Source organism: Struthio camelus, chromosome 5, assembly GCF_040807025.1.
Source record: "Struthio camelus isolate bStrCam1 chromosome 5, bStrCam1.hap1, whole genome shotgun sequence".
In the NCBI taxonomy this organism is placed as follows: Eukaryota; Metazoa; Chordata; class Aves; order Struthioniformes; family Struthionidae; genus Struthio; species Struthio camelus.
In genome coordinates, this window is record NC_090946.1 from 19382381 (window position 1) to 19394784 (window position 12404).

The 12404-nt window shown below is 48.1% G+C and overlaps 1 protein-coding gene across 2 annotated transcripts in view; it reads right to left on the reverse strand.

Moving 5' to 3' along the window:
• OSBPL5 (oxysterol binding protein like 5) overlaps positions 1–12404 on the reverse strand; it is a 134534-nt gene that overhangs the window by 121392 nt on the left and 738 nt on the right. Inside the window, exon 1 of one of the 2 annotated variants that reach the window (XM_009674447.2) lies at positions 10502–10575. The exons of the other annotated variant lie outside the window; for it this stretch is intronic. Coding sequence (XP_009672742.1) covers positions 10502–10516 — 15 coding nt within the window. The 5' untranslated portion in view covers positions 10517–10575. Of the gene's footprint in view, positions 1–10501; positions 10576–12404 lie in introns of those variants that run through there. 2 annotated transcript variants of the gene reach the window in all.

The following is a 12404-nucleotide window of genomic DNA, read 5'->3' on the forward strand; positions in this document are numbered from 1 at the left end:
GTGCCTCCCACGAGCGGGACACCTGCCTTGCCACCGGGGCTCAGAGGAGAGGAGGAAGAGAAGCAGCTCGGTGGTATCTTCCCGTTACCGCTGAAGGGCAGCTGGCTCGCGGGTTTGGCTGCACGGAGGGGCGCCAGCGTTTTTCTCCCCTTTTGCTTCAAACAGCGAGACCCATCCCGTGCTCCTGCCGAGAGCTGAAGTAAACGACAAAAGAGCAGAACCCGAAAGAAAAAATAAGTTTTCCCCAGTGACTTTCCGGAAGACGCTGGGTCGGCTCCAGCCTGCTCCCATCGCGTCGGCTCTGCAGCAAATCTCTGCGCCACTCCCAGCTCTGTCAAATGCTGCCCCGAAACCGGGCAGAACGCAGCGGTTTTGGGCTCAGCCAGAAAGCTGGCAGGAGGCCTGTTTCGGCAGCAGCACCAACGCAGGGCCCGGTGGGTTAAAGCCTGGGTGAAGCCCGGCATACGGATGGGTTTGGAAAAATTCTCCTTGCCAGTGCTGGGAAATTGTTTTTATCAGGCAGCTAAAATATAACATGGAGCAACGGCATTTGGTGCCAGCTGCAGGTTTGGAGGTTATTACATATTTTTTTTCTTTACGTAAGGAGGTGGTGCTGAGGTTGGATCGCAGCAGGTGAGCTGCTAAATTTTAGGCATCCTTGGCCCAAACTGTTCTCTCTCCCGCCCTCAAATGCACGTGCCCCTTCTTGCAAACCTGCTTCCACGTATCTGCGCCCAGTTTCTGCCTAAACAGATGTTATTTTTCATGAAGTTACTGGGCTATCATCTGTGCTGCATACTAAATAGCTTTGAAAAGCGTATGCTGCCAGCCGGTGCGAGGCTCCGAGCCCGCAGGGGAGACAGGAGGGGCCGGGCAGGACCGTATCGTCCTCGCCAGCCCTGCTCCCCGTTCCCGGCCCTGCTGCGGGATTGCTCTGTGCAAACACCGCTCTCCAGCTGCAAAATGGAGCCTTTCGCACAGATTCAGACTTTGTTTACTTGTATTTTAGACTCCCGATGTCAGTGGATGTCTTACCTACCAGGTGGAGAGCAGCAATTACTCCTGTTCTGGTATAAATAACAGTATTTTATTTCAGTCCACTATTGCACTTCATCACTGGAGCAGAGAAACATAGTTACTGACTTGTTCTTTTTCATGCCTTTTTTTTTTTTTGTGGGTTTGTTTGATTTTCCTTCAAACACCAAGGAGCTTCTAAAAATACCAAGGAGTTTTCAGAACAGATCTTAGTTGCTAAAACTAAAAGGACCTGCAAAGAAGAAAAGTTCCCTTTAGGAAGGAGACAAAACAGCCAGAAAAGGTGTGTCTCCATTTCTGCAATTAGGGCTAGGAGAAAAAAATCCAGTAAAGGTCATGCTGTGCCGTGCTGAGCCGGAGAGCCGATGAGGTGCACCCTGCCTAAATGCACCCCTATAAGCAAAAATTTGCCTTCCCCATCCCCTCTTTTTTAGCAGCAGAAGGTAGGTGGTGCGGGAGGGGCATAAATAGCCAGCTGCGAGCTCGGCTACGCAGGAGCAATTTTTTCCTGTTTCTCTGGGTCTAATTAAGCATTAGGCCAAGGTGGACATCCTGATTTTAGATGGAGACTGGATTTTGTCAGGACAGCTTCAAGAAGGCTTGCAGCAATAGGAAGTAAAAAGGGCAGGCCTTGATTTTAGGCAAGCGGCGTCCTCCTGGGAGGTATTGCTGGTTTAACTACAGAAGCTGAAAATCCCTCATATCCCTCCCTGTTATAACTGTCCCATGTCGATAAGCCAGGTTTGAAGAGGGACTGAACTGATTGCTCTGAGGCAGGATAGTCCCCATCCTTCGGAGGGGCGCCAGCTCAGCTGACAACTATTATAGCTGTAACGCCGGCAAACGTGAACCGTTTCCCTGCGCAGCAAAGCACAAGGACCTGCAGCGACGTTTCCCCGGACACAGCGCTTGCAGGGCTGTTGTCAGCGATAAGCCACATCTGCCACCCAAAGCGAGGGTCCTAACTCTGCAAAACGTGCTGACAGCACTAACTCCAATGGCCTGTAACAAATCGCCTTGAAGGAACAGGACTGCTGGCCGCAGTAACTAAAAAAGATGTAAGTGTACAAGAGCATGTGAGCTGGGAGGGAAAATTAAGCAGTCCCATAGTACTTGATGCCTCCTGCTCCCAGGAAGGCACGGCTGCTGGTTGTTCTTATGGTCACTTCAAAATTAAAAGGGTCCAGCCACGATGAGGCATGCCAAGCCGGTTCCTCCCCAAACGCCAAACTGTGAAAATCTAGCAGTTCTGCATGGCCCAAAAGCTGTTTTATCCGAGGACGTTTGGGCTCAAAAGCGCATTTACCTCTTCTCTCCCTTTCACACTCCATTTCTAGTGATTAACGGCCGTGCTTGAGGTGGATGAAAGCCAAAGCAGATGTTCTCCACTTGCAATGCCGCTCCGATAACCCCAAGCTAAAGGCTGAAATCCTCAGCAGATTAGCGGCTGAAATAAAAAAATGGATAAACAACATGGGGAAGAGGGGTGAACAAAGTCGCATAGGATCGCATAGGGTTTATTTCGGTGGAGAACAATGCACAGAGGCTACCTAATCTCTGCGCTGATCTGCCACAGGAAAGATTAAATGGCAAAATGCCAGCGCTGAGACCTGCAGCTCTCATCAGCTGCATGGTCACAGCAGGTGACCACGTGCCTTTTTAGCGCAATGTCACTGTATAGACTCTATTATGTTGTGAAAATGGGTTTTTCCAGGTTATTTGCTTTTTATTGAAACAACAACAATGAAGGTTACAGCCTGGTCTCCAGTGGCAAAGAGACTGGCTTAAAGCAGGGCGTTTAGTATCCCTTTGAGGGTTTTTCCGCCCCAGCTATACTAATGATGGATTTCCTTCCAATACTCATCTTGGAGGCAGGTCCCCCAAATGTCTCTGCTTTATAATATCAGATCAAGTCTTGTAAGACACTTACATTAGGAAAGATGCTGCTCCCCGTGCTGCCTCGCAGCGCGTGAGGACTCCTCTCTGGTGCCGGCCCTGCACCATCCCTGGCTCTTCAGTGACACCTTCTGGTGTCACCCAGCCAATCCTAAATTTTCTGCAGCTGGTTTTTACATACGCAGGGGAGCCAAGTGAGAAACATCCAGCCAAACTGGAAACATCTGATTTTCCTGCGTGCATGCAGCATCTCAGATAAATTTACCTTCGATGCCGCTGTGCTCCATCAATGATCCGCTTGGTACTTTCCGGCATTTGCAGCCTGCCTGGCCCCTGGCCTGTTGATTAATTTATTAATCTGTAACTTTTCAAAGCCAAACCTGGCTCCTGAAGCAGCAGTTCACTGTGCCCTCTGCAGCCACTGGCTGCTTTGCAAAAATGAAAAAAAGGATTTAAAACCTGCTCCAGCGTGGTGATGAGCGACGTTACCCTGCGTAACTCTCTGCACGCTGGCCCAGCACTGATGAGCTCCATGTTAAAAGATACAGAAGGAATGATCCAGACTGACTCCACCGATAAATGCAGCCGCCGCTCATTGCTACGAGTTACCCAGGCTGCCCAGTCTTAGACGCGTGTTAATGGAAAACATCAGGCCGCACGTTGCAAGCCTAAAGCACAAATGCTGCGGTTCAGCCAAGCGCTTCGGCAGGGGTTTCGCCGAAGCAGGGCTGAAGGCAGGTTGCCACCCTGCCCGCAGGCCGTTCTGCCTTAACGCTGCTCGGTTCAGCGGAGGATAACGCACCGCTTCCTGGAAGTCACAACTGGAGCAACATATAAAAATATCCACGTTAAACAAAAAAAAACAAAGGAAGCATTCAAAGACATTCTCATTGCTTATATCTCTATCTGGCCAAGAGGGCCCTGCTTCGGAGTCGCCGTTTGCACCGGGGTAATGACGGCGCAACGTAACTGCCCTGCATGACTTGGATGGCCGAGACCTCGCAGAGCTGCAGGAGGGGAGGGAAAAAAAAAAAAAAGAAGAAAAAACCCTGCAGAGGAAGGGGCTATTTTTGCAGGTCGCTGCCTCTGCGTTTGCCTGCAGGCGCAGCTGCTAGGCAGCCGCGGGGCGGCGAAGCCCAGCGGCGAGTGCTAGGCGTGTGGAGCCGGGACCCACTTGGGAAGGGGGGAAAGGAGGGTTTAGGAGACACACAAGCTTCGTGCCAGCCTTTGGCGCAGGGATAAACCTCTCCCCAGGATATAGGGCTCACTTTCCGCTAAGGCCCTTTTCTCCCTGAAACAGCTTCTCAGACAGCGAATATCACTGCAGCATGGAAGAGAGCGACTAACACAAATAGCAGCTAACATAACTAAACCTTGGAATCGCTACAAAAAAATAAAAATAAACAAATGAGACGCTGGTGCTACCAGCGATACAATTAGAGGGTCGTCACAGGGGATGGTTAACAGCAGCAGCTTTTCACGGGCAAATCCTTGTGCTTTCGAGAGATGCGTCTTTACAACCAGCAGCTCTTTTAAGAGGCTTCAAGATAAGTGACTGCAAAGCGAATTAATGGCGAACATGATGTAGTCACTTCACGCTCCCCGTATTGATTCCACTTCATTAGCCGGGTAAGCGCTTTACGTTCCCACAGAGGGATCTTCCTCTTTCCTTGGGTATCTGATTATCAGAATAACGATGCCCTTAAAGAGTCTGCCCCTTGGCAGCCTACCTCTAGATATATTCCCAGCACTACACCTTCACATCATCTTTTTTTCAGGCAGGATTTTGCAGAAATTTCAGCGCTGAGAACGAAGGTGACTGCAGGATTTCTGCAGGCTCAAAGCACCAGGTCGCTGCTAGTTGCTTCTTAGCCAACCTCGCCGAAAAGCGGATATATTAGCGTCGTTGGCAGGCGACGCAGGTACTGCCCTCAGGACAGGCTGGGTATTGTCACACAGCGCAACGCGGTATCATGTAGATCGCTTTAACCGAAGTAATACAGTTTGCCATGCAGAGACGATGAATGAAAAGCCAGGAAGACTGAAAAACAACGTTCCCCTGATTGTAGAAGCTGATTTAGATCTATAGGTAACCTGAAGTTAATAACGCCTGGTAAGAAAGGCTGTATTGGTCAAGAAGATTTGGGGTATTTTGAGATAAAACTTTTTTTTCCCTCTTCCCCAAATTATCGGCAGAAATTTGCAAAGCATTTTGCTGATTTTCAGTTTGCATTTTTCGCTGACAAAGATTCACCCACTTCTAGCCCTGACTAGAATGGAAAGGACAGAATAACTGCGGGAAATTGCTTCTTTCTGCCGCTTTCGGCAGCGAGTAGTTTTAAATGGCCAGAAACAAGCACATTGTTCAGAGACAGAAACCGTCTGAGAACTGAAGGGAGTAAAATACACCCTAAGAGACTGAATCCGCTCCTGTATTCCCCAAAGGGCACGTGGCGCCCTACGTGTGTGGCTCCTGCCGGCCCCCGGGGAAATCACAGCGCTGCCCTGGGGTCTCCCGGACGAGCACGTCTGGGGCATGACGGCGTCAAGCTTTAAATCAGCGCAGCAGCGCGAAAGCTCACAGCCTTTCCGCGGCATGGACGGGAGCGTGGAAAGAACAGGGAAAAATTACCTGAGTAACAAAGGCAGAGCTTACGGGAAAAGAAAACAGAAACAACAACATCATCCGCATTCAGTGCCTGGAAAATTGACCGTGAGCAAGGTGGAGGCTTTTAAAAAATGAATAATCTGAGCTCTTTTAAATTAAATTCACCACTAGTATGAACTGCAAATACATTTTGACAGGGAAAGATGGATTAAATTAGACCTTTTTTTTTTTTTTTAAGCTCCTCAGCTTATACGGTAAAGAAAAGCATCTAGAGTGAAGGACAGCCAACAGCAGCCATCTAGAGAGTGGTACCATCGCCCCAGCGGGCGCAGAGTGACTGGGATCTTCTCAGTACAGCTAATGCTGCTTTTGAAAGGGCATTGCTGGTGGGTACAACGATTTGCCCCCTCTGCAAGTGCCCCTCTCCACTGACCATTGGGAGGTCCTAACTAAATAGGAGAGTCTAACTAAAGTCGGATAAAATGCCTCCCAACTAATCTGACATGGTAAAATAACTTCTACAGAGATAAAATTCGCCTAGAAGGATTTTCTGACGTGGCATTTTAGACTTGTTTTCATTGAAATGAAGATTATTTTATCATTGACTTCAAGGGGAGAACATTTATGTTGCTGCAAATGGATTTGGCGAATGTTACGATCGTTATATTCAAGTGCAAAATCGATGATCTTCACAGGAGTGCAATCAGGAGCACCTTGATTTGGTCTGCAAACCAACCACACTCAAAGATATCACTATAAGTTAAAAAAGCTAAAAATCAAGCTACAAAATTATTAGTGACTTGGGACACGGGCAGGCACAACTAAAGAGCTGACCATCTTTTGGTCGGTAGAAGAGAAGAACAGGAGTGCTCTGGCGCCTAAATTAAAAACAACAAAATTCCATTTTCCTGAATTCCTTTCACTATGTTGCTGGCTTTATCCAGCTCTGGCCTAACTCCTGAAGGCCCTGCAATCATTTCAGTGGAATAACTCATGTTTATAGCACTTGACAATTCAGAGTTATTGTGAAAGGCTTATGCTAACCCTGAATTTGCTATTTGCTAAATAATTCTTATTGATACAGAGTTACTCTTGAAGATTTGCTATTGCTGGTTAGGCAAATGAGCAAAAATACAGTTTTTACATAGATTGTCAGATTAAAAAAAAAAAAAATCAAGTGCCTTTTGCTTCTTATGGGGAGGCCACAGACCATCCATACTGAATGTGACATCATGGTCATTATAAAGCCCTATTCTCTGCTTCTGCAACTTTGCGCCAGAAAATTGGCGCAAGCTCCAAATTGCCTGATTTTCTGCTGCAGGGAAATGGTAACTTCTCTGCAAGCTCTGCGTGTTTATTAACGGTCAGACGAAGTCTGATGGCGCCTGGCTTTGTCGGTGATGAGCGACTGTCAGCGACTGCTGCCGCGGCGCTGGGTCCCTGCTGGCGCCGAGCTCGGCCGGCTCCAGCTCCACCAGACAGGGCCAGGCAAAATCCTGCCCTGGCGGCGAGGCTGCTTTTCTCCACGGTTTGGGTATCGCCCGGATTTTAAGAGCGCTCTTCAGGAAGGACAGTCTGCCTCCAAAGTTACAGACCAGCATGGGTGGAAAAGAGCTCTTTAAGAGTGTCTCTTCTTCTAAGCGGAGCAGCCCTGCAAATGACTCACCCAATCGGCATTGCTTTAGCAGATAAAGTAGCATCCTGCTATGGAAGCCAATGGAAAACTGGGCAATTTATAAAGGAATTTGACCTGGTCTCATAGTACATAAATAGATCTACTACACACTAATATATTATCATAAAAATGCAAGACATTTCACTTAAAATAAAAAACGTTTTTTCTTATTTTTTCCTCCTTTCTCAGTGGAGACACCTGCAGGAAGTTATTGGATGGGAGAACCGTGGCCCTCTGCTGAATCTTACAGGAAAGTTGATAGCGCACTGGCAACAGGACCGCATGAGCCTCAATTGGTTAGGAAACAGGGCTTAAAAAAAAGAAAAAAAAATCGAAGCATATTAAGTGCCATATCTCGGATTAGAGGCTGCAGGCTTGGTATGTAACCAGCTTTCTGCCTTTTTTCAGCTACGGAGCAAAGGTGTGCGACAGTGGAAAAAGCAGCTCCTTTGGCAGAGGAGTTGAACCCGGCAAGCGCGGGAGCCGCGCGTCCACAGCTGGATGCCGAACGCCTGGCGGCTCCTCTGGGATGCAGGGATAAACAGACCCTACTTCGGTGAGGACCGTGCTTTTCGGCGCGGGACCGTGCCACGCGGCAGCCCAGCGACCCGCGTTTGCTGCCGCTGGTGCGAAGCTGACCCGCGGGGAGCCGCGTCCCACCCACAAACCCGGGGAGCGCGCCCGGCCGGGGCCCTGTGCCCTCTCCAGCCAGGAGCGACAGCTCTGCGCTTCGCAGTTTGACACTGTAAAGACCAAAGCATTTATCCATTACTGTCCTCGCTGCTCTTCTCAGTGCAGCAAGTCACCTCCAACTTTTACTCCTCCCTACTAACATTTCAGCGAGCTCCTGACCAGCAGGGTTTTGTGGCCAGACCAAGTTAGAGGCTTTTTATATTTGGTAAATAAAGAGCTTCCTATTCATGCAAGTAAAATGGACTCAAAAAATACTTCAAAGGTATCTGTCTACTGGACTCCATATGCTATCTAAATCACTTTTAAAATTTAAGAAGTCAGTGACTTTTAAGCCACTTTTTGCAACTTTGAAAATCTTACCCCAGTCTTGAACTACGGTGATTTACAGGAACCCGCGGAAAGGAAAGGTCGTTTCACACTGTCCAAAGCAGCCCCCAGGCACAGTTGTTTTGGCCATTTTTAGGAAGCCACCTGCCAACCTTTAAGAGCAGGGGGAGTGACCAGCATGTAGTCCACGTGGCAAATTACATATTGCCTAAAACCAGCACCGGTCATCTGGATTTATGAAACATGGCAGCATTCTCCAAAGGGAAACCAAGATAACAAGTCTATAATCCCTCTGCAGTCTAGCCTGAAAATTATAGGTGTGTAACAACATGTCTATACCTCACACACGAGGAGGTTGCAGTTTTGCCTTGCTCTCCGCTCTGAATACAGCCCTCTTCTTCTGACAGGGCCCTTCTCCTGGCACGTCCTTTTTCTTACCCAAGACATTCGTCTGCTTCAAAACGCTGGATTAAATTTTCTGTTCTGCGCTCCCTGCAAATAAGTGCCTTAGGGCTGCAGGCGCTGCCCAACATGTGGCCAAAGCAGGCCGTATGGGCCCTTTATTAACACTGAAAAATGAACGCACCACTCATCAGGCTGTAATTAAAACTGAAAAGCAATATTCTGGTTTTCACTCCCGTCATCGATCTGGCTATTTGTATCCCAAAGAAGAAACGCTGCCCGTGCGGCTCATCTGCCTTCTTGCTTTATTACTCCTAACTGACATTCACAGCACATCAGGTCTGTGAATAAATATTGCTAGTAAATATTTCATACGATGGCTCAATAACATGCTGATATATATGCACTGCACCCTGCCTACCAGTCCCCTACTTGTGTACGTGTTAATAGGATTATGTTTATATACATATATGAAAATATAAGATCAAATCCAAACATAAAACCAACTAAGATAAAAATAAAATCACTGCAGTGAGTTTATGTGTCAGCATGAATTTCAAGTGTAAGTAAGTGCTTTAACATACCACTGTAATTTGCAAGTCCACACTCTAAAACCAGCATACTGCGAAAGCCTAGCAGAAAAGCCATTTTCAACCGTCAAAACACAAACCAATGCATTTTCTCATTCACGCCTTAACTCAAAAACAACAAAGCATGTTTCCAAAGAAATGCTTTTTAAAAAACCTTTGAAAAATCTCCCGTGGCCCTGAGGAAGGGGACAAGGAAAACACTGTCGCCCTCAGCGCGGCTCAGGAGCACAGGGAGTCCCCGCTCAAAAAGCATTGAGGGACCGCATATGGCTCTCCTCATCTTTAATTTAAGACTTTGTTTTCGCCCCGAGGATGTGATATTGTCCCTTTGCCATGGTCAGAAAACACAGCCACCCCACAGCCGCCGTGCCTAAAAAAGAGCCAGGAAACATTAGGGAGAGGTGCTTTGAACAAGTGCAGCAATAAGAGCTTATTTCCCAGAGCTGCCGAGAAATCACAGCTTCTGACTCCGCGCCAGCTTCACGGGGCATTGCAGGCAGTGAGAGCAAAACTTAAAATATTTCATATTGCTTCTGCAGCAGCAGGTATGCCGTGCTCTCAGCTTTAGCTGTATCTTTAAATGTTAGAGGACGGCTGCAGCCTGAATAGCTGCATTTCTCCGATCCGTCCCAGCGCTGCAGGTCAAGCAGCAGTGCCGTAGGCAGCAATACCCTGGGAGGTGCTTGCAGAAACACGCACCTGAAGAGCAGGTTGCAGTTAACATAGTTGCAATGCAGTGTCCTGCCGCTTTAAGTACTGCACACCTTTGGGGGTACATTAAAAACATCGCCTGCCTTAGCTCTGCCCTATTTTTGTTCTTTTGCAGAGCAAAACTTGCAGAGCAACCCATAGCATCCAACTTCAAACAAGTCACCCTTAAAAAAAGAAAAAAGAGCAAAATTAATCAGCAGTTTTCAGAAGACTCAAGCAAATATTAGCTAATATATTTTGCTGATATTTTGGGGCTTCCAACAGCACAAGGATAAAGCCAAGGAAAACATTTTAAGATCAAGGCCTTGCAGCTATATTCTGTCCTTGTATGGCAAAAAGCTTAAATCAACGCCTTGCAGCAAAGCACACTATCAGAGGAGGAGACAAACGCAGCGTTTCCATCACTGCGACAGCTCTTTGAACGTTGAGCAACAGCGAGCAATTCGCCAAGTACATTTTCATATCACTGAGCCACCAACGAGACACAGTCCGCGGGAGCCGCACGTTTAATTGCTTCAACAATTCTAGATGTACCTGTGTGCGCGTACGGCTCTCTATACTCACGGTGCAGCAGGGCATGGGTGCGATGCTGGTCTCGCCACGGTGCCGTTACAGCCGCAGGCAGCGCGACCGGCGTCTCATCTCCGGCGCGCGAGTGTTTCTGGCAGGGGGCCAGGCGGGACGAGATTCGTGGGCAATACCCCGCGTGACGCTGCCGGAGACGCTCGCCGGCCGCAGGCTCAGCCGGGAAGGAGGGGGCGCAGCAGCTTCTTTCTACGCGTATTGGATGTGGCTGCGGTGCTAATTAATTGGGAGCAGGGCAGGGAGTTCAGCAATTTGCCTTTGCTCCCTCACAGCCCTGTGTCCCACTTTACTTTTAAAGTGATAAGGCCCAGCTACATCAAGGCACCCGGAAAAGAGAGGAAAAAGAAAAATCGAACTAAATCAGAGGGGGCCGACAGGGTGTTTTGTTATCGCAGCTGCACATGCTGGAGGCGTTTCGGAGATCGTAACATGAGTGACCGGAGAGCGTAACATGAGTGACCGTGCAAATCAGTGAAGCACTGGAGCAGTTTGGGGGAAAAAACGCTATGGAGAAAGCAGAGCGTGCTCACCTGCTCTGTCTGCTCATCCAGGTGTTTCCCTGAGGCACTGTGGTTTGCCTGGCCACAGCACATGCAATAATAATAGTGTTAATAATAATAATTTGGTTATTAATTAGTAATAATTTGATAACAATAATAAAAATGATGCACTTGTCCTCCCGCTCCACAGACAGGGCAGAGGGCAAGCCCTGGTGCACGGGAGGCTGGTGGCCTGGCAGCGCCTGCATAGCCTCAGCCTTTCCAGCAGTGGTTTAGGCATATTATAGTGGGGAAGCATTTGCAGATATCTTTTTCTTTTAATATATCCTTGACCTTGGTGTTTAAAAACTTCCTACTGGCATATTGAGGACAAGTATTTCATATCCAACCCTTCACACCTACTTTGCATGCAAAGGACAACAGGCCAATGGCACTTCCTGTGGTTTTAGCCTTTCTAGCGAGGAATGACTATATTGCACATGGCACCACAGATTCTTTTTCTACTCCAAAAAGAAGCAGGCCCTGCTGGAGGGTAGTACTGTCCTGTTGCCTCCAGAAACATGGATATATCCCATGCACTCCTGGGTGAAGGACTGCAGCATGCACTTGAAAAGCATGCGTCTGTCCTAGGGGAGGAAAACACAGTCTGCAGGGAATAGAGGAGAAAATGATTTCCACGTGCATTGCTTACACCATGGGGAGCAAGATATCCTCCCTTGGCATGGGCAGGAGCAACTTTGCAAGTCTAATATTGCAGCTTTTGGCCTTTAATGTTATTGACAGGAAAACTGAATTTTACAGATCTGCCAGATTTGGTTAAAGAAGGCAGAGGCTGCTTTCGGTCCCCCCTGCTTCACCTTGGTTTGATACTGCAGCGTCGTGCTGATGCCCTCTGCTTGGCAGCCTCGCTACTGTCCGTAATCAAGGTAACATCTTAAAACACATAAATAATTTATGTCGCAATTGCAGATGCAGTTGGGAAGGAAAAGGCGTTTGGGGGACTGGGACCAGAAAAGACTCGTGGGGATCGGAACTGGCCTCTGGGTTCCCATGGGATCCTGAGCATTACCCCATCCATCTGTCCCACCCTCGGCAAATCCCTTAACTGCAACAGGGAGGAAACCTGTATAAATAAATGAAAAACTTTAGCAAACAGCTGTTCCAGCATAAACACCTTGTCACATCCCATTTTATGCTCGCTGAAACAAACTTTACCCGTGCTTCCTCCGCCGCGCTGGGATTCATTTATCATACATTATTTCTAGTGCTCCGGCTCAGCGATTAATCATTCATGAGTCCCTCCACCCTCGCCCCCTTTCTCCTTCCGCTCGTGTGAGGATCAAACATCACCATTCACCAGTGCAAGCCCCTCGCTGCTGCCG